This window comes from Notolabrus celidotus, chromosome 20 (genome assembly GCF_009762535.1).
Source record: "Notolabrus celidotus isolate fNotCel1 chromosome 20, fNotCel1.pri, whole genome shotgun sequence".
Taxonomy (NCBI): domain Eukaryota; kingdom Metazoa; phylum Chordata; class Actinopteri; order Labriformes; family Labridae; genus Notolabrus; species Notolabrus celidotus.
In genome coordinates, this window is record NC_048291.1 from 11,051,400 (window position 1) to 11,079,372 (window position 27,973).

The window sequence follows — 27,973 nt, forward strand, 5'->3', positions numbered from 1 at the left end:
ACGGGTTGCATCAAGTTGCATCAGCATGTGTGTGGAGAAGAAGCAGGATATTATCACACAGCCCTTAAATGTAAATAAATAACCACAAACATTTGTGAGGTAGAGGTCACACATTGCTAGTGTTTTATTGGGCAGTTACACACGTGCATCAGGCCAAACAGAAATCTGACCATAAGTAATGGCAGCAAAGATGGGACACCCATCAACAAAAACAAACAAAATAATCCTCTCCTCCATGTTCGCAACACGTCAGCAAACAGTTCTGCTTCATCAGTACTAAAATAACATTCAGTTACCCTTTCAAAGTAGCGATAATTTTCGAGGAATACATGTTGCAGTCAGGACTTGAGCCCTATAAAAGCAAATGAAACAAAAACTGTTACAGATCCCAAAAAGCCTTACACGTACACAGAACAATTCTCTCAAGTTCCCTTTAAAGGATTTCCTTTTCCATTTCTAATCATCTTTGTTTAGCCTTTGCATGGTTCTTAAAGTTTTTAAAGTAAACACAAGGTTGATTGTAAATTTAACGCTATTATCTGAGTTACATGGCAACCATATTAATCTCTATAGCTATATGTTTACAATACAGCATTGAAAAAAGTAAAGCTTGTTAATTGTTACCAAAATGTTTAACAACCAAAATACTTAAAAATATTTATTCATAATGATTATGTAGACACAAATAATTTGTCAAATATCAAAACTCCATAACGTTAACCAGTATTATAAATCATAAATACTTCCATTGAGTGAAAAGCCTATACTGATGACGGATAATTCAACAAGTGCTTCCAATGCATGACTAATGGATTTAATTGGAATGCCTAAACAAAGCTTTCCATCATTAACTGAAAGAGTTAAAATAATCTCTGTTAAAATAAACAAGAGCCTCAGACAAATAAAATAACGGAATGAAAATCAGATTGTTTTTTGCCTCACAGTGTGAACGTAGGTACACCAAAGAAAAACTACAGTCTGAGCAACTTAGCTGATTTCAGTACGATACAGAAAAGCTTTGCGGCGGCTCCAACTGGAGCAGATGAATCATGCAGGAAAGGAAATATGCAAAAGGATCAAAGTAAGTCTTTGAGCGCTCAAGCCAAAGGAAAAACATTTTGTTCGTGTGACACGTGCTAATCTCAACAGAACAAAAATCAATGATGAGTACAAACATGATGTTTTAAATCAACTATAAAATACAATCAGGGATCAAATAATACAAAGCTCTCTGCTTGTTGGATATTACTGTGAGCCAATACATTTTTTAACCAGATACAGAAACAGAATTTTTGTTTCTTTTATGAGGTATATAGATTACATAGAGTAAGGAGGGTCTACTGATATGAGTGTATCCTTTATTGTAGTGCCTTACTGTAAGCTATATGCTTTGTCAGATTACTATACCAGTGTGCTAAGTCTTGGCTGCTTGTTTAAATGCCATATTATGTCTTGCATCTATATGCAATTTGGAATATAATTAAAAGCTGTTTGCAGTCTTAAGTATATATACTGTAGGTCCATTATCTAATCTATCAGAACAAGTGCGGCTATACACAGTTAGAAAACGATGTGCAAAACAGGTCTTTTCCCCTCCCCTAGAAAAATAGTAGCCATCTTGTAAACACAAAAGACAACAATCCTTATTTTTTGCAAACAAACAAAGACATTATTAGCAGGGGAAGGACAATCTTCATCCACCAACATTTACATCACATGAACACGATCATTGTTTGTCAGGCTGAATTCTGTGCTTTTGGTCATCAAAGCCTCAATATTCTTTGGAATGGGTAACGATGTTTGTAAGAGCGTACTCTGCTAAGCTAGTTTCTTGTGGCTTTTCAGAGGACTGAAAAGGTTGGTGGGAAATGTTCTATGGACCCGTTCCTCTCCATTGACCTTTTTAAAAACATAACAGAGGCTCTTCATAGTGCATTCTGTTTTTTTTGTGTCTTTTTACCCTTTGGTAAAGGAATGCTGGCATACACTCGTTAAGATAAGCTAAGATTTAGCTATTATATTCATAGTTAGCAAAATCAGCCTGCTAACATACATTTTTCTTCTCCACGCTACAACTAATTGAGCAGTAACACATGTTGCCATTCAACACATATCTCAATAGAACTACAGCTCTGACTGGAGTATTTGTGGAGCATAAGAAATGCATGGACCTACCATTACCACAGCACTTGTACATAGTTTAGAGCAAACAATGAAACAATAAATGCATAAATTAGCCAAATGTAGTCAAACAACACGTCATAACCCTTTTGTATTCTTCTATATTGACCTTCCACGAACTCTTCCATTCATCCTGCAGTAATATACATTTTTAAACCACATCAGACAAGTAAGCTTGTCTTCCTTTGGTGGTGTGTGATGATTAAGATGCAGGGCTGCAAGTAGTACATCCCACATAAACAGATTAATACATCCAAATATAGAATAACGCAACACACTTGTGCGCAGTAAACCTACTGGACCTCTGCATGTTAGAGCAACACTGTGGCATAAGAATGACAAGGAGGTGGAGATCACTTGCTACACCACGGCCAGTCAGCGATGAAATGGGACCGGAAGGACTTTTTTTTTTGGAGGAGGAGGAGGAGGAATCACTTAGAGCGAGGACCTTTAGCAGCCCAAGAGAGAGAGGAGACAGACAGAGAGAGAGATCAAGGTTCTCTGAGAGCAGTCTACAAGGCAAAGAGGGTGTCTTCTGTCCGTTCAGCTTTCTTGTGGGAACCTCCTGGGGCCCGAGCGGGTTGAGCAGGGTCAGCTCCAGGAGGACTTGGTAGAGAGTCCACCGCCTTCGCTCGCTCCTCCAGGAACTTGTCAAATTCTGAGAGAGACAAATTCAATCATCAGAGACATGGCGGGGTTCAGAGTTTAGCAATGGAGTAAGAAAATGTTTTGAATCTGAGCAAACAGAAAGTAAAATACTGTGATTCATCTTTACCTTCACTGGTCACCCCTTCCTGCGGCATCCCCTTTCTATTAAGAAGACAGAGGAAATATTAGGTGATATTCACACATTGGAAAAACTATCACTGATGGGATTGTCTTTGTTTCAGAGAACCTTATCGTACAACCAGCTGGAATACAAAGTTTAAAGTAAAGTTTACAACAACTGAGACAAACCCACACTGAAATACTCATGAAGGATTCAACAGTCATGCATCCTCAAATACATCTTCAGGTAAAGACAGCAGGTAAACACCCTGGGCCCACAACCTCCGCATCAGATCAGCTGGTTAGATGGGACTATTATTGCAATGTTCATGAGTCGAACCTCACTGTAAACTCTCATACTTCAGTCATTGGTGGAAATAAATTAGTTGACAGTGAATTAAATTGTGCGACAGAAAAGAAAGTTTTAGTTAAAAGTCTTCGGTTGTATGAGGTGGGTGAATGAGAAGTGCTCATAAAAAAAATAAAATAAAAGCCAGGGCAACAGAGAGAGAGAGAGAGAGAGAGAGAGAGAGAGAGAGAGAGAGAGAGAGAGAGGAGAGAGAGAAAGAGCAAAAGAGGAGCAAAAGATATAAATCAAGGTAAAGAGGTCTCACCACGTCAGCACAGAGCCACTCCTCTATGTCATCCATTACAGAGGACTGCGATACTGGGATCTATGGAGCAAAGCCATGGACAAACCAAGGGGTAGCACCAAAGCCACATGACAGAGAAGACACCCAATACCGACAACAAAACAAAAATGTAAAACAAACACCAAACACACATAAGAATAGAAATCACCAAAAGCTCAGGGAGGGGAGATGATAAAACAAATCAAAATGACATTGCTCAAAAGACACACTCGACCCCTCTGAAGTCCGTGCTCAGATTTTGGTATCTCTACGAGAACAGGAGTCCTCATGTTGTGTACTGTCCTCATTACTTCCGTAGTGCTGACACGGCGTAACAGCTGCCGTCTAATGTCACACTGCAGCGTTAATTATTCCACATCATTAGTTAATTAACCAATCGCTTGAATGTGATTAAATAATTGATCGGATGGAAGAAAGTGACAGCACAGGGACCACTGAGAGGCAGGGCTATCCCACCACGCACGCACGCACGCACGCACGCACGCACGCACGCACGCACGCACGCACGCACGCACGCACGCACGCACGCACGCACGCACGCACGCACGCACGCACGCACGCACGCACGCACGCACCTTACAGAGCGCACGCACGCACGCACGCACGCACACACGCACACACGCACACACACACCTTACAGAGCGCACTGTGCAACACCGCAAAGCAGTGCAGTGACAGTGATGATGGAAGCCATGTCAATGCAGATGGATTGCGTTTGTGTCTTTGTATTCAAGTGGGCACAAAGTGAGAGTGTGTAGCATTATGTGGCACTCGAAAAAAAGGAAGCTGTGGCTAAAGATTTAGGGGAACGAAGATGATTGCTTTCTCTTCACAAAAGCAGAACAGATGCCAAGCTTACACAAAGTACTCGAAAAAAGTCCGTATTTGACGTTGACCTGATAAAAATGTGTGAGGAAAAACTGTTCCTGGGACCCTTGAAGGCTACATGGTCAGGTTTTCTTATGGTATCCTACTTCGGGTTGCAAAATCCCGGGAATTTTCTAAGTTGGAAACTTTCCATGGGAATTAACAGGAATTTATGGGAATAAGCCAGGAATTTACTAAACTGAAGGTTGGCTCTTAATAGGGAACTTAAATATAGTTATGGAAAATATATCTTAGTATAATCCTGACTAAAACAACCAGATTTCATGCAAGTACAGTTGAATATCCATGCTATTCCTTAATAACATGCACAGATGATTTCTAGAATCCTGCAGAGGCTAGGCTTGAGAAGCTTGAGGGAAGATGCTTTTTCATTTAACATTTGAATGGGACTTTGTTGGGATTGCATTTTTGTTAATTTCTGAATGGGTTGGGTCGGGGGGATGAGTAATATTTAACTCAACATTCATATTTTTGTTCTTCAATGAAAGAATTGATTGTTCACTTACAAATAAATCTGTTTTAATTGTATTTTGGATGGATGTCTGCTTATAACAAAACAAATATTTATGCTTGGATATGATACCTTTCCATTATATTACTCTCAATTCCCATAAATTCCCAGTTAATTTCCCAGTTAATTCCAATAAATTCCCAGTTAATTCCAATAAATTCCCAGTTAATTCCCATAAATTCCCATAAATTCCCATACATTCCCAGTTAATTCCCCAAATTCCCATAATTCCCATGGAAAATTTCCAATTTGGAATATTTCCAAAATTCCCCAGCTTAACTTCCCATTGAAATTTTACCGGAACCTTTACGGAAATTTTCCACCCCTTTGCAACCCTAATCCTACTTAACACAGTGAAGGAGCTTTTCAAAAAAAAGGCCAAGATAGTGGAGCAGTAGAGTCATTCACAGAAGAAAAAAAACACATGCAGGTGTGTGATATGGGGAGGAAATGTTGTAGGAAAGAGTACAATAAGAAACCCACTCTTATCATGACTCCTGCTGATACAAGTACAAAGTATAATCTCATATATGTACAGTCATAACATTTACACAAAGTGTTAAAGTGTACTACAGGTTTGGATTAGTTTGCTAATCTACTTCTTCTTAGAGTGTGAGATGTGATGTTATTACGTTTCTTTAGTGTGTTATCTGAGAGCCACAGACAGTTAGAGGACAGGTGATGAATACTCTGAGACACAGCAAAGACACTTCCATTCCTTACGGTGTATTCTTGTTGTCAGGACTTTAATGGTTAATATCTCTGCTGTGTCACAGATGTATCTGAACTGCTCTGCTGATTTAGTACTGAGTGACTGTTAAGATGATGGAAGTGTCTGGTGATGGATCGGGCTCATTAAGAGTGAGATAACAATGGAGAGCATCAGTAATGGGGAGTGTTAAGCATCCAAGTCAATAGAGTACAGTATAGGTGGGCAGTATGAACACATGTTTTATGTGTTTATGATTCATTTAGTGAGTATCAAGATGTATAAGGGAATATTGTGGGGGAGATGGATGAGGAAAAACAACCTGATGGTGCAGATATTCATTTTTTATAAGAGAATGAAGCAACGTGGGCACTTTTTTTGTCACAAATGTGTGACTTTAACTCCCAGATTTTGTCCTGCTGCTAATTTATGACCTTGACTTGATAGTTGGTTGAATAGTTTAAAAAACAGTGTGTCTGATTGTGGTTTCCACTCATCTAAATGCATAACAAATTATGCATCATGCAGATATTCAGTAAATTAAGTATTTCAGTAGGAAAACTAGGGTTGCTTTAATTGTGATACTGCCGATTATAGCCGACTAAACACATTTAAAACAGATTTTCAAACACTGTGTTCCAAATTATTATGCAAGTTGCATTTTTGTGAATATTTTAAAAACTATGTTAACAGTCGTTTACAAATGCGCTAGGAAGTCAGATAGTGAATATATTTCTTCAACTGTGTGGTTAAAATTATGCTTTTCGGCTGTATTTTTAAATAAATGCAGAGTCTGCAGAAATGAGCATGCCAAATTATTATGCAAGTTGGTGATAAGAGCATATAACCTCATGAACCGGCCTGCCTGCTCACCTGATCTCAACCCGACTGAGAACTTGTGGTCAATAATAAATGGAGATAATTTACAGTAATGGAAAGAAATACAGCTCAAAGAGCATCTTTGGAAAGCCATACAAGTTACAGCTCACAGTGTCAGCAGAGAAGTCACTAAATCAGTTTACCAGTGACCTCTGACCCTCATTGAAAGAAAAGAAGGTTATATTGGACATTAGAGAAACACTTTAGATTTGAAATGTTTCAGAGACTTTAACAGTTTTATTTTGTATACAAATGTTAAGAGAACTGTTGTTTTTGTTGAAGTTTGAATACAGTTGTAGTAATTATTATTAATTTCAATCAAAAGAACATTAAAAATGGTGCCTATTTTTTAATTTTCACAAGTTATATGCTCTTATCACCAACTTGCATAATAATTTGGCACACTCATTTCTGCGGATTCTAAATTCAGATTAAAAGTACAGCCAGCATACTTTGAAAAGCATCATTTTAACCACACAGTTGAATAAATATTTTCACTATCTGAATTCTTGACAAATTTGAAAACGACTGTTAACTTGTTTTTTAAAATATTCACAAAAATGCAACTTGCATTATAATTTGGAACAGGGTGTAGATGGCTCCTCAGCAGTAACAGCAAAGCCAAATACAGTCTGGAACTGTTGTCAAATCTCCAACATCTTGAAGTAGTAATACTGCCCAGCACTAAAGTACAATATGTGTTCTTGACATGGAGGTAGGGGTTCTTAAGGGGATGAACTCTGCTTGTTTTGGCCATCTTTGAACATTCCAGGACAGAGCAGTGAGATGGGGCAGAAATGAAAAGCAGCTCATGAGCTTTACGGGAGATGCCGCAGGTGGTGGAGAGCATGGGTGAAGGTGTACATGAGGGAAAGGGGGGTAGGAGGAGGACACACTGAGGATGGAGTCCTCACCATTCCTTGGGTAATAAGCCAGCTGTCTATGGGCAGCTCCTGATCTGCTGGGTTATCATCCCCTTTTACCCTCAGCTGAATCAACAACAGAACAACACCTTACACAAGAGAAGAAAGGTAGCAGGCCCCCAACACAGCATAGCACACAGTGCAGAGAGAGAGACAGAGGAGAAGTCAAATATGCAAAAGACGATTGCCATTTAAAAAAAAAAAAAAAAAAAAGGGGGGGGAGAAGAGAGTGGAGAAGTGACAAAACTGAAGAGAGTGTTCATTCCATAAAGATGAAAATGAGGGGGAAAAAGGAGAAAAGACTCCCTCCGGTTAAATATGTGTATGAGGAGCAGTCACCACCCTGTCTGCTGGTGAGTGGCTGCACGTGTGTGTGGTGTGTGTGTGTGTGTGTGTGTGTGTGTGGTGTGTGTGGTGTGTGTGGTGTGTGTGTGTTGTGTGTGTGTGTGTGTGTGTGTGTGTGTGTGTGTGTGTGGTGGTTCAGATTTCAGAATCAACTGTGTACTTAATGATAACCATGCAAATACATTACATGTGCTCAGACAGGGAGGACTTCTGTGTTTGATTAACAGCAAAAATCAAATGTGTAGTTTGATTTAAACTGAAATAAAAAACAAATGAAGAAGTTTCTGATGTCTGGTTTGAAGACTAAGAAATCTAAATCTGTGTTTTTGATGGTAGCCACCAAACTTACTCAAAGGCACACCTCACACTTGAGCATCTGTTTAGTTTAGCTCTATAATAAAAGGAATAGTCAATACGCCTAGGTATTTTTGATCAAAGTTCAACTATTATTGCACACAGGACAAAACATATCATTACATGCATTGGGCGATCAACAGCTTCTGAGGAAAGACTGCTACCGAACAGGATCCCACCCCACTCCAGTCCACACATGGGTTAAAGAAAGTTGCATCAAACATCAAACTGTGTGCATTTGTGTACTCACCCCTCCTGTGTTCTGTTGTCTCACATCCAAAGCAGAGGCCAGGCCGCCCAGAGCCTGTGGGTCCTCATACTTTACACTGTGGACACATGAAAAATAGAAACATGATTAAAATTAGTACTAAGGGTAAAGAAGGAAATGTAAAAACAGATACATGATCATTTAAAGGATTCTATATAACACTTTATGTCTATTTTGTTTTGTTTTGTTGAAACTTTCATTTTTATTTTTGTTTTATTTGAGCATATTACATTGAACAGTATTATAGACAGGTACAGTCACAGGTACACGACAAAGGCATTCAGACAAACAGAAAAAGTTAAGAGTCTTTGTGGTTATAGCCATCCCATTTTTCCCAGAGTGTATCCCCCTTCTCCTTTTGAAGGCGAAGAGCAAAAGTCATTTTTTTCCATACTGCGAACAGAGTCAATAATGTTTTTAAGTAGTTTAATGGTGGGAGGGTTCTTCTGAAGCCAGCCTCGTGTTATTGCTTTCTTACTTGCAGCCATGAAAATCTTCAGAAGATACGTGTCTCTTTTTCTGAGGCCTTCAGGTATTTTCCCGAGGTACAAAAAAATGAAAGAAGGTTCAAATGATATTTCTTAAATCTCAGAGATTAAGTGTTCCACACCTCTCCAGAAAGGCTGAAGGAATGGACAAGACCGAAAACATGTACAAAGTCAGCAGAAACTGCTCAACACTCCTCCCGCAGGAATATTGTGACCCACTTGATGTGGACTTCTGCTGAGGGGTAATAAAAAAAACTAAGACATTCTTCCAACAAAACAGAAAAAATAATTTTGGCTGAAGGATTGATTGGCCATATTGAAGCCACATTTCTCAGATATCACAATGTTAGCTCTTTTTCCCAGTGCTGTCTTATTAAGTGTGTTTTCTTATTCATAAGGGGAAGTTCGTTGTACAGTTTACCAATGATGCCTCTGACATCCTTTGAATTATAAGCATCTATGAATAGTTGTGTTACTTTTGATGGTTCGGCATAGTCAGGAGGCTCCCACCCCTCCTTTATGAAAAAAGTGGCGGATATGTAAGTACCCTATAAAAATTGTATGTCTATTTGATAACAAATCAAATCTAAGGAGAGCAGAGACAGAGAAGAGAGAGAAAGTACCTGAGATGAAGCTAGGAATAGAGTGCACTTCCCACATTTCTCCTAATTTGGCAACCTTTGTCTCTTCCCTTTATCAGTCATATCTTGTCCAACTAAATACTCCACATTCAGCTTAAGGGAACATATTTTTGTTCAGCAAACATCAGAACATATTTGTGCCCTGGAGGTATTCAAAAGCCGTTAAGGAAATTACTCGCAGGAGAAGATGATGCAGTTAAGGACAGGTAAAGGGCACATGGGACATGAAACAGTGAAGTGTGAAACTTAATCACACTTGTACGCAGTTATCATCGTGGAAAGACTGCATGAGAGTACACATGGTTTGTTTTATTTGAAATATTGAGCCCTACTTTTTGCGTTGTTCAGCCAGAGAGCTGCTCCTTGTCTGGGCAAACATGTCGAAGTCGTCTTTGTTGGGGCCGGCGGGTAAAGAGGACAGGGTGCCGCTCACGCTCTCTGAGGCTACATCTGCAGAGAGACAGTGATGAAGGATTAGACAGACGGAGTCAAAAAAGCAGAGGCTGCCACATCAACAACAAGAGTGGAGTTTATATAACTTTAATCTGTTACAAGACTTTCCAGAGACTAAAAGAGGATCTGTCAATGATAGGGAGGAGTGTCGAGCAATGAGTGATGTTACTGGGCTTATTTCCCATTATGAGCCTGATTATGAGCCTTTCACACTCTGCTGCTTCTTCAATGACACCTCTGCACACACCGAGGAGGACTGAAATTGAGCAATAGTTGGAATTTGGAAGAAAGAAGTATCTTTATCTTCACACTCGAAAGCAGAGTCTTTTCCCCCCTTTTTTGTTCTCACCGAGACCAGAGAGCGCAGTGGACAGCGAGGCTGGAGCGGGGTCACGGGCAGGGGAGGCAGTGGCCCTAGCAGGGGAGTGGGGCGGAGGAGTGGAGGTGATCCGGGCGTTACCACTGCAGGGGAGCCCGGGCCTAGGTCTATCAGATTGTCCTCTGTGGCCTCATTCAACATCTGAAAGGAGACAACACAAAGCTTACAACATATTTATAAACTACGCAATGTTACACCCAAGGGAGGCTGTAAGCGGAGGGTTGTAGATAATCCAAGATGTGCTGACATTCATCATAACTGCACAACTTCAAGTTTGATATTTCGTTTATCCAACAGATCTACAATCAGCTTATAGTTGCAAAAAGTAATCCACTAAATAACTTCTGCAGCCTGACTTGAAACAGACAGGAGAACAATTTCCCACCCTTTTGTTTATTATTTAAGACTTGTCGTTTCTGCAGATCAGAAAGTTTGTACCTCATAGAATTATCTGGATTCACAGTTTTTCATTTAAAATGCAACCAAATGCTGGTCTGGCGATCTAAGTGCACCCCATGTACAGAGGCTACAGTCCTTGTTGCAGCGGTCGCAGGTTTGACTCCCGGCTTCGTCTATTTTGCTGCATGTCTTCCCCCACTCTCTGCTCCCCAATTTCTTGTCTCTCTTTGGCCGTCCCATCCATTAAAGGCTAACATATTAAAAACATAGAAATTTAAAATGCAACCAGTATCTCACAAAGACCTTGTGTTAATTAACTAAATCTTGTCAATCTCATTAGATGCCCCTCGTCCTATCCATAGACTGTATAAAATATGGACGTAGTAACCGTGACGTCACCCATCTGTTCCTGAGAGCAGCCATATTGGAAATGCGGAACTCAACCAGGCAGAGTGTGACGTAAAGGGGCGGAGTTTGAGCCTCTCATACAACAGCTATGTGTTCCCGTCCGGGAGTCAAGTCAGTCATGTCCTTATTTGGGCAAAAACTCGTAATCTTAATATCTTCTGAATCGCGCATTAGAAAAAAATTCACCCACCGTACAGTGTGTGCCGATATAGAGATTAGCTACATAGAGCCAAGCCGTTTTTTGAACCAGGCTGTAAACATGATTATTTATGCTGCAAAGATCAGCTTTTTTGAATTGGTGTGTATTTCCGGTGTTTCTGCAGCCAGCCTCAAGCGTATTGTTGATGAATTGCAGTTTATAACACTTCCGCATGGGCTACATATTTTGAGACTGGAGGTTGCTGCTTGGTCCTATCAAATCCCCTTGTAGGATGTAACTATTTTATAATAGAAAAGAATAGAATAGAATGTACTTTATTAACCCCTTAAGGGGGAAATTCAGGTGTCTGGCAGATAAAATCATAAAAATCACATAAAACAACTAATTCAGGTGTCTGTCAGCTCATCTCCCGTTAGCTAGAGAGTTATGAAGCCTAATGGCTGCAGGGATGAATGATATTCTGTATCTCTCAGTCCTGCAGTGCAGAGAGATGAGCCGTCCACTGCCGCTGCTTCTATGGTCCACAAAGAAGTTGTGAAGTGGATGATCTGTGTAATTTAGAATGACCCATAGCTTCTTCTGTGTGCATTTCTCCACCACAGCCCCCAGTGAATCCAACCTGGTTCCAATCACAGTGCCAGATCTTTTCAGTAGTTTGTCCAGTCGTCTCGCATCCTTGTGTTTTATACTGCTTCCCCAGCAGACTGCAGCATAGAATAACACACTTGCCACCACAGACTGATAAAACATCTGCAGCATCTTTCTGCAGATGTCTAAGGATCTGAGCCTCCTTAAGAAAGAGGCAGCTCTCTCCTAATGATGCATAAATTAACAGAAAGATGGACTTTTTTTTTTTTAAGGTTTTGATGAAATTAATTGAGCACCGCAAGGAAATAGAGATGAAGGCAGTTAATAACAGAATAAGGAAGTTAGCTCACAGTGTTTGTATACAGAGGAAACTTTCAGCTACTGACATCTACAGAATTGACTGTTTACAGGATTCGAGTCGACGTTGTGGGTCAGGAGTTCACTTTACTAAAGCTATACTGAGGGTTAAACAAACAGTTGCACAAGACTTGATAAGTGTGAGGGAGGGACATGTTAGTATCTACTTTCACACAGAGCTACTGATGTTGACACATCGTCTGGGTTTACTACAGGGCGAATGGCATCATACTTGCCTCCATCAGCTAGCCACAACACAAACAGAGAGAGCAAAATCAACGCAAAAAATCAGTTTAGAAAACCGTTTGAGTGTTAGTTACAGTGAGAGATAAGCCAATCATACAAACACTGATGCTCTCTTAAGGTTTGTGCATGTTTCATTTTGATCTTGCATATGACTCCTGCTGCAGATTGTGTGTGATATTGTAACAGAGTAAACATTAGACATGAATTCAGACGTTAAAATGAACTCAACAAACATCTCTCGCAGCACCCTTAATGTTCGACTGTTAGACAAGTTGCCACAGGCGATGCAAATGTAGACAGTGTTAAAAAGCTAACACAACATTTCGAAAAGATCTGAAAACATGCAAAAGCAAGCAGAGAACAAGCAATCCTTGGAGAGAGACTTAAGGGTGTTTGATACTCACCCCATTGTTCTGCGCAGCTCTACCCAACCTGTACCTCTCGTACCTGCAAGCAGCACAGAAGCCTTTGAATGTTTAACCACAAGCTTTGTGAGGTTCAAATGCGTACTCACATTTTCATCTTCAGACAACTCTTGAAGAAACATTTTGCCAGTTTTTTGAAACGGCAGAATATTTGAAAGGAACAAGTTGTGCTAATTTTTTTTTTTCACAAGTTTCTTTCACTTCATGGTTTTTGAAGTCAATTGTGTTCAATCAGTGTGAGGCATGTTTTACGGGAAGAAATTGATAAGCTGATTACATCTCGAGCCTCAAAGTTTAAACATGGCTTAAGTTACAGATCAGCAGAGTTAGTGGAAGAAGTCTGTAGCTTATAAAAGAGGCAGGCAAACATCCTGAGTCAGTTTTTCATATTACCAAACCTACATTCAGATTGTACTAGGGATGTACATTTTAAGTATTTTCCACGATCGATTTTTGAAAATGTTAACGATCATTATCGATAAATCAATAAAAAACATTATTATTCTTATGTCAAAAACAAGGCCAAATACATTTTTTAACCCTAAATTGCATTTTCTACAGCAACAAAAATGCAATAAAACTGACTGGATATGGATACGGACATGTTTTTGCACTGATTATCAACACCAGGCTCATAAAATATTCTCCGCCGACATAGTCTTATAATGTGAAGGCCCATAATACTAACAGAAAAGTACTTCAGGCTCACAGTTTTCAGTCTACTCGTTCTTATGAGAAAAATAAACGTGTGTATTCGATCAGGTGTCAGCCAGGAGCGCAACCAGGTCATAATCAGTCCATTGTAGGCAGCAGTTGCGCATTGATCCTCTTTAAAAAGCGCACGTGGAGACCTGGCGCACAGCCGTAGCCGCCAGCTGAGCGTCTCCGCTGTGCGCAACACCTTTAACCAGCTGATCAAATCGAAACATGCTTTAAACTTAAAACGCCTCCCTGCTAGCTTTGAAATTGAAAACAAAAATGCGTTTTTCGAGTAATTTCTTAACAATCAATTAATCAATAAGCGATTAATTGTGTATATCCCTAATTTGTACATGTGGATTTTTCTAACAATAACAATAGCGTAACACCGATCATGTCATGTCTCGCTTGATTGATGCTTCCTTCAACCGTACCTCTCATATCGGAGGAAGATGTTGTTGAGGTCATCGTTGACGTGCAGCAGCTCCTCAGTCACTTCCTCATTGGAAAACGCGCGAAATCAGTTCGACGACTCTCTGCTGCATGGCCCTGCATGTTCTGTTCAGCTCCTTGATAAACAAGAGATTAAATGAGAGATCTGTTAATGCAGAACAAGATGAAACAAGAGCAAAAGGAGATGGCACCAAAATATGTCTAAACCCTGAATTGACACTTTTTCCTGACATACACAGAAGATATTAATGATGTATTAGACGGAAAGGGAGGATAACTTTGTCTAAACCTGGGAATTCAATGATACCATAGCTCAGATTTATTTGTTTTCATGTAACATCAATTTAAAAAAGTTGTAAATATCTATTTTGCTGTGTAAAAATTGTTGAGGCTTTATTTCCGGCAGCACAGAAAATAAAAAAAGGGAAAGTCAGAAAATGTAACCACCTTCTTGGGAACCTTACCCCACAACCAGATTCTTGCAACTGGCACAACTACCTGAGTGGATCTGGCCTGTGGAGATTAAGCTCTGCATGAATGTCTACACCAGCGGTAATTACCATTTCCTGGAGTTCTGCCATCACAAGCAGCCTCATAATAGTTGTTGTGACGTTGAGAGTCCCCTCTGAAAATTAAACATACTACCTCCCCCTAGTGGCTGCACCTTAGTCTAACATCTCCCAGCTGTAGTGCCATGTTTGAAGCTGTTTGTATCTGATGTTTGACATTGTCTTCTGATTGGATTTGCTTTGATTTTATCTTACGTGCTAAAACAAAAGTCTCAGCATATATTCGGATATGCCTCACAGGGGAAGTATGTAGACCCTAACCTGGAGCAGCTCTAGGTCAGATGCCTCTTCCTGGCCAGGGACCATCTCTGTCAGCATCTCCGACATGACTTGGTGTTTCCTCTCACTACGTCCAGCTCGCTGCGCAGCCGTGTGATCTGAAAGCACAAGGGTCAAAGGATATTTGAAAACATTGGAGCTTGTTCGGTCTCAGCTGTTTTGCAGATGTTTTTGTTTCAGCTGTCTCTGTTGTGACTTTTAAAAACTCTTAAAAACACATTCATTTAAACAGACCTTGGACACACCTTGTACAGACTAATGTTCTAATTATTCTATTGTCTGCTTCTTTTACTGTTTTATGATTTCATTTGAATTTGAATATTTTTTCCTGTGAAGCACTTTGCAATTCTATTCTATGAAAGGTGCTATACTAAATAAAATGTACTTACTTACTTACTTGCAAAGTCTTTTGAGTTAAAAGTTAGAATAAATAAAGTTTTATGAACTTTATATGCAGCAGTTGCACAGAAAAGCTCATTTAATAGTAAGAAGGGTTTTGTCAAAGCCCCTCACCTGTTCAGCGGTTGCTGTAATGGGACTTGGAACCTGGGGATCCTGTGTGGCCAAGGCAGGAGCCGGCGCAGGTCTAGGTGTCGCAACTGCAGGTGAAGCAGGTGCTACGTACGTCATCACAGCAGGGTCTACCTCTGGTGTCCCCTGGAAGAAAATAAACACACACATTCTTGTGGTCACTGCTGTGTTGATGTACATTTCTGTTTGAGCTGTGTGTCTCTGTATTTTCTTCTCACCCTCTGTGGAGTGTGGATGGGAGACAACGCATCCAGGTCAGCCATCGGGAACTCGATGCCTTTCCTCTTCAGCTCCTCGTAGATGTGGACCACGCCGGTTAGATCAGGGCTGCTCCTGAAGGCATCAGCCCAGGCCTGCAAACACACAGTGATGAGCATTCAACTGAAAAGGCATTTTTCATCACAGGTATCGGTACAGGAAAATCCTTCCATGTGTGCAAATCAAGTAGAAAAAAAAGAAAAAGAGTCAGGGAAACTTTCCTGTTAGAGCTTTCTCGGAAAAGATAGAGTAAGGGAAGAAATGTAACAAGGGTTTTTTGTAGGTTTTCTTTAACAAAACTCTTTAAATAATAGAACATCACCTGTTAGGTCAGGTGACTACAAGTAACTGGATAGCAGTAGTGGCTGCAGTCACCATGATCCCGCTAGGGGCATCAGGACTATCACGTGTCACTACATTTTGCAAAGGAGGTGTAGCTTTTTGTGAATGAATCCTGAGTAAACAGTACAAACAGAAGTTTGTGTGTGCTTTCCAGCAATGAACAACAAAATATACACCTCCAGACCTCACCTGTATGAGCGACAGCACTTTGTCTTGCACGATGGTTGGAGATTGGTTTTAGGGGAGATGATTTTAACCAACACACCGTCGATGAAATCTCTGTTTGCCACCTGGACGTGAAAACCTGTGCCCGCAGTTCTTTACGCATGTTTGCCAACACCTGCAGAGAGGAAAAGATTGACTAGAACACCATGGAAAATAATAAAACAAGTGCAAAGAGCTGCAAAGGTTGTGTTTGAGTAAGGCGGCTAAGAAAAGGGAAGACGTTGCTTTCCTCTGTGGTGCAATCGAACAGAAATAACAACCTGAATCCTCAACAGAGAACATTAAATCTGGGTTTACACACACTGCTTGAGTACACTTCACAAAACGCAAGTGTTTTGTGCTACTCAACAATCAAAAAGTGTTCACATCTCTTCTTACTGTTAGTGCCAGCATCACTTCTCTGTAGTTCTTGTTGCTGGTGAGCCTCTTCTTGAGGGCCCGCATGGCGTCTTTAGGCCTGGAGGGAAACAACGCAAAGGGGTTCAGCTGAACATCTCTGACTTTGTTGAAATAAATGATTTCTCTGTGCTTCAGTAACAGACGTCGGTCTAGCTGTCAGAGTAGCTGTTTGACAAAGACAGGGAAGAATTGTCACACCATCTGTTTTCTCCCTTTTCTGTCTGCGTGAGGATCTTTATCTCCTGAGGGGAGATCCTAAGCCGCCCATGCGTGAGGAGCTCAGGTCGGCTATCTGCTTTAAACTGCCCGACTCCTCGGTGCAGATGAGGCATAAAAAGGTTGATGGACTCCTTCAATGGGTACAGTACATGGGAAATGAATGGGGTAGAATTTGACTGAGAGAAAACGCGTGTGAGTATAAGTATTTCTGATCAGACCTGCAGTCAAATTGATCAGGTTGTAACTCACTATTATTTTAATGATTAATTATGTATCATTTGATCATTATTTCATTGATTGTTCGGTCAAAAATTGTGAGAAAAAAATCAAAGTTGTCCAGAAACCAGTAAAAAATCACATGAAAATCTAAAATATGAAAATTCTTTTTTCTTTAATACGTTAATTTAAAACCTCAGATTTCTTATTAAAATAATTACCTATCATTTAATTATGCCAGCTACTGCATAGATTGAATTATTGTTGCTCAGAAGTATGTGTTTAGACATCATATGTTCACCAAAGGTTTTCAGTTATACAGAATTTTCTGAATCAGTCTGGAGCGAACCAGACATCGTCTTACTCAGTGATCGTTTCGAGGACAACAGATTCTGTGTTCTGTGTTCTGTGTTCTGTGTGTGTGTGTGTGTGTGTGTGTGTGTGTGTGTGTGTGTGTGTGTGTGTGTGTGTGTGTGTGTGTGTGTGTGTGTCTTTTGGTGTTACAGAGAGGGCCCTATATAGCATGCCAAGACAATGAGTGTGTGTAGGCATGAAGAATGTGAGAAGCAGGGGAAAAGGCGAAAGTGTTGAGGGGAAAACTCAGATTCCATTATTCTTCCTCCTGAAATCACTCTCTGCATGAATGATCTGCTGGCTCGGATCACATGATGGTTATATTTACATAGCTAATAAGAAGTGAATGATTAATAAGCCTATTGAAGATGAACTGAAAACTTCTCCTTTGGATGAATACTCAAAAGTGAAAAGTTTTGTGAATGAAAGTTACAAAAGTGTTCTTTGTCATAATGACTAAATGAGCTGAGACTTGGGATGCATGATATTGGATTTCTACTGATATCCAATATGCAGATGTTTTCAAGCCCATTTTGGCCAATACTGATACTGATACTGATACTAGTATATATGCACACCTTTTTTTCACTGTAAAGTCCCTCCTGTGTTAGTTTTCCTGTTACTCTTATTGTGACCGTCTGTCTACAAAGAGATTTAAAAAAGATCTGAATCTACCATAAAAGATTCAGTGATGTGTCTGCTGTCTCTTCCTGACACTTTCTAATACATCCATAAAACTTCCATACCTCCACATAATTATTCAAAACACTGATACACAAATAGGGGCAAAAAAGTAGAAGTCATGAAAATCAGGCAAATAAGGGACCTGTTTTAAGGTTTCTAAGATCATTCACATCCTTAAAAATACACAAACCTCACTTGTTATGGTCCTGCCCTTCCCTACTTACATTTTTGGACAGAAATCTTCCAAACAATTTCTAAAAGCCTAGAGGTCACCGTCAGGCCATCTGCTATAACAGCTTGCTTTGGCATCCCCTCTCTTAACCTACAGCTTCCAAAATATAAGACAGACCTGGTGGCGTTTGTGACACTCCTAGCAAGACGACAGATTTCGCTGCGTTGGAAATCACCCACCTCCTCCCTCTCACTTTGCATGTCTCAAAGATGTTCTATACTTTCTTAAATGGAGAAGATAGGATGTGTAACAAAAGGTTCAACCAAAAGATTTCATAAACATGGGGCACTTTCTTCGCTGCCCTCACCGGTTTTCCTTCCTTTGTCCTTCTAGAGCCCTTCTGTATAATGCGGTATAGTAACCTCAAATATGTACTGTTTATTTCTTTGTTTAACTCATTGAACGGCCAAGCTAGTTTGTGTTGTGTTCTAGTTGTCTACTTTTTTGTTTTTTTTGTTTCTTTTACTTAAAACTACTCTTATTTTACAGAAGAATCCGTCAAACATATATCCATGTTTCAAAACTCAATGAATAAAGTTGTGAAAAAATACACAAACCTGTTTCATGATTTATTTTTTATTTGTTGTCTTTAAACCAAAAAATCAATTATTTGTTGAAAAAAGTTATAAAAATGTACCCATATTGTTGCAGTGCTACTGAAGTAAAAGTTTAACATGAGCACATTGTTTCTTTGAAGAGAGTTTTCTTACAATGTGGCTTCAGACTTTTTTATAGAGTACAGGATCTGGATACTTTCTGGACCACTGTTATGTAATCATCTGTCCGGTCCAGTCTTTAAATATGAGTGAAAACATGTATGTGTATGTCTGTATATATATATATATATATATATATATATATATATATATATATATATTTATTTTATTCTTTTGGGTTATTTATATATGAATTTATGTATTCTTAAATTTGAGTTTTTATTTTATTATGATATGCCCTTCTTTTCTATTTATATTTAAATGATTAATATTATTATCTTTTTCTTTCTATTTTATATTTCTATATAATTTACTTTCCAATTTTGTATGGGTGGAGGGTCACAAAATTTCAAACAAAAAGGTTCGAACTTGTAAGAAATGTTTATCATGTATATATAATACTGACACAATAAAGTATAAAATATGAGTGAAAACAGAGCTTTTGCACTTTTGTATTGTAATTCTATTCCAAAACACTCTTGCACAATGATCTATGTCTATATTACGTCATCAGTAATGGAAAATAAATCTGTGCTTGTGTTACGTAAAGGATCGCCCAGGAGAAATTAGTGAATTTAAACACTCACATTTGAGGGTTATTTTTACATTTCATGGCTTTTCCAGGTGCAGGGACATCTTACCTCAGTCTCACATGAGACTCAATAATAACTGTTTTGCATACAGAGTGGATTCATTACATCACTCAATGACACCTGACTTGAAAACAACAACAAAAGGATCTCTGTGTTGTTGTGTCTGTTGGGGAAGTCAGAGTATTATTCCCAGGAGTCCCTCAGTCATTCAATGTATGACCTAACTATGACCAATCCCTCTAGTCCTCTGTCCACTCAAAGGGCTTTTACACTACATGTCACATTCATTCATCCACACAAACCATTCATACATGCTGATGGCAGAGGCTGAAATGTAAAGTGCCTGGCAAACACTGCCCCAGAACAAGAAACCTTTTACGTATCCTCAGTTGATTAGAATCTAAATTATAACACAACAGTTGTTATTTCTGGAAGATGCAGCAGCTCACCCCTCCTCTGTCTCGTTAATGATGTCGCAGATCTCCATGTTGAGGGTCCAGTCTTCGTTCTGTAGGCCTCCATCTGTGGCCTTCTCTGTAGAAACACACACAAAAAAATCAACACTTTATCACGTATACAATCTGGTTCCTCCTTCCTGTCTGCACCCCTTAATCTACAACCCGACATAATGACAGTTATAAAAACATGAGCCTTACTTTAGGGAGTTAATCTGAGTGATTCCTAAGGCTTTGTGACTGAACAACACAAAGCTGAAGGTTTCTGGTGCTGGATGGAGTGAGTTTAGTTTTCATGCATGATCCAGCGTTAGTTTGCTGCCATTTGACCAACTAAATTTAGTAAGCATGATGCTTCTTTGAACCCAGGCTAACTTAAAGCTTGTACAAAAGTTGGTTCAAACAAATTAAAGTACACCATGCCCTGTTTTTTCTCCCATTACTGTGCCTGTAAAATTTGCCTACAGTATGGAAGAACCCAGCCAAACTGAAAACCATGCCCTCAAAAAAGAAAGAAAGAAAGAAAGAAAAAACAATTGAGTATCCGTGACGTCCCCCATCTGTTTCTGAAGCGCTGTTTTGAAGCCAATCGTCAGCCGGAGCCATATTGGAAATGTTGAACTCAACACAACTGCTATCGAGCGAATATGACGTAAATAGGTGGGATTTTAGCCTCCTAGCTAACAGCTACAGTGTTCCCGCTGGTCAATTAAGTCAGCTGTGCCTCTTGTAATGGAAATTGCCACGTAATGAAAAAAATTCATCACCCCCGTACAGTGTGTGCCGATCGAGAAATTAGCTATCCAGACTACACTCGTTTTTTGAACCAGGCTGTAAACATGTTTATTAATGCTGCAAAGATCGTTTTTTTTGGATTGGTGTGTATGTGGTTTCCGGTGCTTCCGGAGAAAGCCTCAAGCGGACGCTCGATGAACTGCAGTTTTTAGCACTTCCGCATTGGCTTCAATTCTCGAGGCCGGAGGTTGCTGCATGGTGTCGATCATAGACTTTATAAAATATGGACGTAGTATCTGTGACGTCACCCATCCGCTTCTAAAGCGCTGTTTTGAGGCTAATCGTCGGCAGGAGCCATATTGCTGCTGTCAAGCGATTGTGACGTAAAGAGGTGGGCTTTAAACCTCCTAGCCAACAGCTACAGTGCTCCTGCCTGTCAGTCAAGTCAGCTGTGCCTCTCATTGAAAGACTCGTAATCTCAATATCCTCAGAATTTGCCGCGTTATGAAAAAATTTGCCCCCTGTACAGTGTGTGCCGATCGAGAAATGAGTTATCCAGACTTCACAAATTTTTTGTACCAGGCTGTAAACATGTTTAATTCTGCTGTAAAGATTGTCTTTTTTTGAATTTGTGTGTATGTGGTTTCTGGTACTTCCGGAGCCAGCCTCAAGCGGATCCTTGATGTACTGCAGTTTTTAGCACTTCTGCATTGGACTCAAATTTTTAGACCGGAGGTTTTCGCTTGGTGCCGATAGAGAATTTAGCTCTTCAGACTGAAGCCTTTTTTTTGACCAGGCTGTAAACATGTTTATTATTGCTGCAAAGATCGTCTTTTTTGAATTGATATTTCTGCAGCCAACCTCAAGCGGATCCTCGATGAATTGTAGTTAATAACACTTCCACATGGGCTTTGTCTAAAACTGGACGAGTGTAAAATGTGTTTCTTTCTACTGCAAAGATTTGGTCAAGAGCAACTCTACAAAAGAAATACTTAACTAATAAAATAGTACAAGAACATTGACAAGTCAATTCAGGAAAGCATGCTTTGTTATGTTATTGTAAAAGGTGTGGACAGTCTGTCCTAGTGGGATCCATTAATAGCCTCACTGCAAACTAATCTCTGTTAAAGGGTTGAGATGAGGTCCTCGTTCAGGGATCAGGAGGCAGATCAGACCAGTAAGATTCTTATTTACTTTCCTCAGCATTGTCTATAGAAACCCTTATGTAATATCAAATATGGCCTCCACCTGTTGCTTGGATCTCAAATAGCTGTCGTAAATCCACCGACAGAACGAACAGGTGAGCTTGAAACAGCTGACTGAGGAGCATCAAGCTGGTTATGGTTGTGTTTTGTCCAGAGACCTGCTTTCTCTTTCCCACCTCACCCTACCATTCAAAATACTAAATCCAGGAGAATAATGTGTCCCGGACTTGCTGTGATGGATTGGCAGCGTTCTTTGCCCCCCCACCCCCTTACTCTCTTGTCCCCTGACTTCATCCATCATATCGGTGACAGCGGATGTCTCCCAGGCTGGCAGTCATGTTGGGAGGGATTCAAAGTGAAAAGGGAAACAAAAAAAGGTTTTGAACCGAAGTGAGCTGTGACCGAGTTCCTGTGACTGACACCTGATAGATTCTCATTAGATGACTCTGGTGTTTGGACAGGAGGAGCTTCTCTTCATGATGCCCAGAGGCCCTAAGCAGGCAGTCATGCCCAGGCCATGAGCCTCTCACTGGGCCATTTTGCCTTCCTTTTGGGAAGCCACAAATTGGACGAGCCTGACAGCCATGACTAATTCATGCTCTACCCCCCTGTCTCTGATCAACCTGTCATAGACTGGGTGAGAACAGACACACAGACACGCTATTCTTTTATTTATAGCTTAAAAAAACAATCATCGCAAAAGAAACAGCCATAAAATGAAAGTTAACATAAGCATGCTGAGTCTCAGTATTAAGAGTACATCTGGAAGAGGCAGCTTCTGCTCAGGGACATCCAATGTAATCCCCACAAGTAGATTGTCAGGTCAATGGTGGGCAGAGTAAGGGGTGATCAAGGGAGAGGAAAAGAGAAAAACAATCTGATCTCTTCATGTGAAACACGACACTGTACAATCACAGCCTTGCTAATGAAGTTCAAAGACTGCTTAGTGCATTCATTCATGGTGTTGTGTCAACCACAAACCCCCCTCCCACTCCTGGGAACCCACACCACACCAGTGGAGCCAGTCCATCACATGGCTTTAACAGTGGCAGGCTGTGCCACGCACCGCCAACTAAAGCCACAAATCTCTATCCCTCTGTGGCTCCATCTCTCCGTGTTAAGACTCTTCCTTTCTCTACACTTCTCCCATGTGTCGTTCCACTCTTACTTTATCGAACACTCTGTTTTTTCCTGCTCTAAGAATAGAAATTGGAGTTCTACAGCATCTGCTAGCTGAAAGCTGGTCATGTAGGTAGTTCATGCAGCTTTAGAACCAAGCTCTTGAGGCTGCCAGTTTTCCAGGTTGTAGTAGTGGCTTAATCAAGAAGGCATAGAAAGATAAAGAGGTAGCATTGGTCACTGGATTTCATACCTAATCGGCTATTGAACGCAGAATAATGTGGAAATTTACATAATGTGAGTGAAATGCTGTCATCATGAGTTTCGTAGCTTTTTTTGCAGACTTAGCCGGTGTTTCTGGTGGCCGCTTCGACATGTGGTTTATTTCGGGAGGAGGCAGGTGAGTGTTTGTGATGAGATGCACGGATGGTGCCACGAATGAGTGGTCCTTGGAAACATTTCCCTAGACAAACATTCCTTCTCCTCGTGATGTCACTGGGCGGTGGGAAACCTAAATGGAGAGAGATGGTACCTCACAAGGTCTAGCTAGTCCTTCTATTAGAATACTTGTCCTAAGGCAATCACTTATGATGTGCTGAAATAGACAAAACAACTGAAATGGACTTGTGTTTTACATTCAGTTATTTATTTGACTTGAAACCATGTAGAATTATAAGCACTTTGTACTTATAGCACTTATTGGTACATTGTTGTGTTACAACATTATGTTTTGACTTAAAGTACTGGCCAAAATTGTGAAATGATGTGTTGCATCAATAAATTTAAGGATTTTTGCATTTCATTAACGGACATTTTATTTACTGACACAAAAAGCACACACTAAATGGTGGCAAAATAAGTGTAAAGGGTAAAAAAAACGAATTCCCAAAATATAAAATGGAAAAAACGGAATTTGGAAAAAAATAAAACAGATTTCTTAGGGCGCTACCCTTACCCCAACCCTAACCACTTGGGTGTGATGCCTAAACCTAACCCTTGGTATTGGTCAGTGGTCTTGGGAGCCATGTTACACTGACTGACTAAGCTCTGACTCCCACACTAAACTTGCTTTTCCATGACCTCATTGACCAGGTTCTTACACTGACTCGTACTAGTAGCCTCTCTGCCACTTTTGGAAACAAGCAGCAGGTAAAAAGAGAACCTCATTCATAAACCTGCAGCATGAAAAAGAGAAAAACACACCTGCACACATCATCCACCCTCCTCTGTCACCGTCTTAAAATAAATAAAACAAGCTCCGCAAACATCTTCACGATGCATCCACCCACATCTGACTTTATCTGTCCATCTCTCTGTCACTGTTTCACTTAAGCAGATCTGATGCGCTTCAACCATTGTGTACAGTCCTGCTGCATCAGAGAGACACACACACCTGGCTGTACGACCCTGCACAGAGATCAGGATCAGGCTGAAGCAGCAGCAGCTTGTTTTCTCTGTGAAATGTGGAAACCTGAGATGGCTTGCTGGATTCATGACCTAAAAGCGCCTCTGCTGTTGGATAAAATTCTTAAAATAGTGCTTTAAGTTGATGCGTGAGGAATGGACATTTTGGATGACATGGCGTGCAGCACTTGGGGCCAAAGGTCATACCTAAAGCTCTCTAAAGCTCAAACTTGTCCCTCCTCCAAACTGTTTCTTTCCAGCCATCTAAGAAACTTGATTAAAGCCCTCCTCATACCGTCTGTATTAAGAGAAGGAACCCTGAGATCTACACAGACTGCTCCATATTTATAAAACCACAGATTGTTCTACTTCAACTCATGGGAGAAAAATGTTATCAATAAATGCTTCCAGGACAGCTGCTTCGTTTATGTTTACACATGTTTTTAGTTAGAAAAATACAGGAATGAGGAAGAGGAGGATGGGCTACACCTAAGGCTGTTAATAATACCATTCAAAATGTGAAAAAGTCATGAAATCATCAAATAAAACAAATACTTGGGGCTCTGAGGTGGATGGATGTCTTTCTATGATGTTTATCACCATGTGAAAAAATACAGGAAATTAAATGTAAATGTGGCAGTTTTTTATGTACATAAAATCAAAATTCAACAATTCTCTTTTTTTATTATTTGTGACTTTAAGTTTTTTTTGTCTAACAAAAAAACCCTCTTATTTTAACCCTTTACCAACAAATCTGACAAAAAGACGGCACAATGTTAAAAAATGGGATATGCGTTGAGGTAGTTCAGCATTGTGATATCAATAAGAGGTGTGGTAAATAAAAAGATATTTAATATTGTATATTAGCTTGAATAACTAATGCTTTCTATTGTTATCTACTGTTTCTGCTGTTTTACACATTACCCTTGTTTGCAACATGTTTCTCCTAAATCCAAGATACATCCAAAAAGCAGTTCTCTCGTCACTTAATCATCACAAGTTAATCTGAGGTTTGAGCTGACAGCTGGCGGAAGTTTAATTTGACTGCATTGAAATGGTGTCAAAACATAGACATAATACCCCAGCCTCCATCATTGAGAAAACATTGATTATAAACATGAAATCATTTCCTAATTTATTGGGATATATCAAGATTCAATCGATATGTATATGCAAATATATCCCTCATGGATACTTGCTTATCACTGAGACATACAAGGTTTTATTAGCTCGATATAAAAACAAAGTAAAATTAAATTAAATATTTGTACCAAAGCTTAACATATTTGTCTGTTTATGTATTTATTTAACCACATGACTGAACAGCACTAAATAAAAATAAAAATAGTAGTGACAAAGAACACAGCCACCAAACACACAAGGGGAATAGAAACTTATGTGACATTCGCGAACGAGTCGGTCTTTTGAACGGCTCTTTTAAGTGAACGATGAGAACCAATTCGCAGTTGCGAGTTGTTCATTTGGGAGTCGTTTTAATATGCAGATTGCCCACGCTACCTTCACGTGTCACCTGCGTGCCCCATGAGTCTTTTGTTCACACTTATTGTCTACACTTTGTTATTGTTTACATTGTTTTGATGTGGATTTGAGTCAAGGAGCTGAGCTCCTGTTTGTAAAGTAGTTCAGGTGTAGAAACACCAGGTGGGGTAGCACAATTTTAAATTCACATTTTTATAATGTCCTAATTTTTATTCTAGTTGTATTTATATTTTTTATATACATATATATGTATTCTTATTTATTATTTTATATCCTTTTCTGTGTTGTTAAAATGTTCTTGTGTGGAAAATGTTACAGTAAAGTTGTTTTGCGTGGGAGTTATCTGTAGCCTGTGTAGTTTTCATAGTGCCACAAAGATTTTTAGGAGAGGGAAAATTCAAAATAGTGATCTCACTGTCAAAGCATGGGGATATGGCATCAATAATCCCACCAATAGAGTATATATATCGGTGGGATGTGTAAGTTTGAATTATTCTGATCCAAATTTGATCGTATAACTTCTACCAGTGTTTGTTTCCTTGATAAAAACGTGTTACCCCTGGTTGACTTCTACAAAATAAATAAATATAACAATGAGCCATAGAGCCAGTCTTTTGAACGGCTCTTTGAAAGGAACGGCTCCTCAAGACCCGGTTCCCTCCAAAGAGCCATAAATCCTATCTCTAGTTTCAATGCTGAACGCCCTGCTCTTTGATACAGAGTGAAGAGTAAGACAAATGCTAGACATCTTTGTTGCATCAATATCTTGCGTGTTGGCACTTTGTCAAATCAAAAAACTCCCCTAACAGATGTCAGAGAGGAACCTCTTTAAATAAGGAGTGCCATTTTCTTATAAGACCCAGCACAGTCACGGTAGTATAAATTGTTCAAGACTTGTTTATATGCAGACAAGCAATATGCAAAGCACACATGAGACCACATCCAAGGGATGCGTTAGTTGGTCGTTTTCCTTTTCTGCAGAAAACAAGAAAACGAGCCATCACATAGACTCTTGGGATACTGCTGAAACCAACTTGGCTGACCAACCAGTGTGGTCATCGGTTGTTCAGGGCTTGCTGACATTTTGAACCTTGACATGGCAGAAGGCTCTGCAAGTCACTGTAAACCACGTCATTTCACATCCTAGGCCATTCCATGTTATTCTCTTTCCGACATGAAACGAAGCATCTGTAATTAGAACGGACTAATAATAAGTGAGGTGGGTTAGCTGGCTAACATTAGCTGAAAGCCCATTCCAAGTAGATGACGTTTGCTGCGATGATACTGGCTAGCAGGCTATTTCCACTGGCGACACCTCAGGGTGCCACTAATCCTGCTATAAATCACCCAGTGCCTGCTCACGCTAAAAAAAAAACGTTACAAAGATAATACCACATATCTAATGAATCATTTTAAGGATAACATACCGATACATTGGCCCACAGGAGTGCTGTATGGATTGCCAAGTAAGAACTCCATTTTGACAACAAACTATCCGCTCGAGAATGACAGAAGCTGAGGCCCACAGGCGGGACTACTACGCCCCGCCCACAGCGTTATCTTATTGGTCAAAATAATAAAACTCCCAATACGATTGGTTGTAATGAATGTCGATCGTAGGTTGCAACTAAAGCTGTGTTCAAGAGACATTTTGATACATATGTATGTGTACGTATCTCACATTCTCTATATACCACCCAAAGCAAAATATACACACTTTAAAATTATTAGCAATATTTATCGTTCTAAAGAATTAGTCTGTG

General features: G+C 39.9%; 1 protein-coding gene across 1 annotated transcript; it reads right to left on the reverse strand.

Annotated features, from left to right (window-relative positions):
- Positions 1-100: 100 nt before the first annotated feature.
- On the reverse strand, positions 101-27,735 carry LOC117832051 (TOM1-like protein 2). Its single transcript, XM_034711015.1, is given in 22 exon segments — positions 101-2,839; positions 2,957-2,976; positions 2,978-2,991; positions 3,564-3,623; positions 7,504-7,578; positions 8,462-8,537; positions 9,941-10,058; positions 10,411-10,512; positions 10,515-10,581; positions 13,003-13,045; positions 14,157-14,230; positions 14,232-14,291; positions 15,006-15,073; positions 15,076-15,121; positions 15,537-15,680; positions 15,773-15,907; positions 16,344-16,384; positions 16,387-16,456; positions 16,458-16,491; positions 16,756-16,836; positions 20,242-20,326; positions 27,638-27,735. Coding segments are annotated over 22 exon segments (1,611 nt in total). The 5' UTR covers positions 27,690-27,735; the 3' UTR covers positions 101-2,693.
- Between the last annotated feature and the right edge of the window lie 238 nt (positions 27,736-27,973).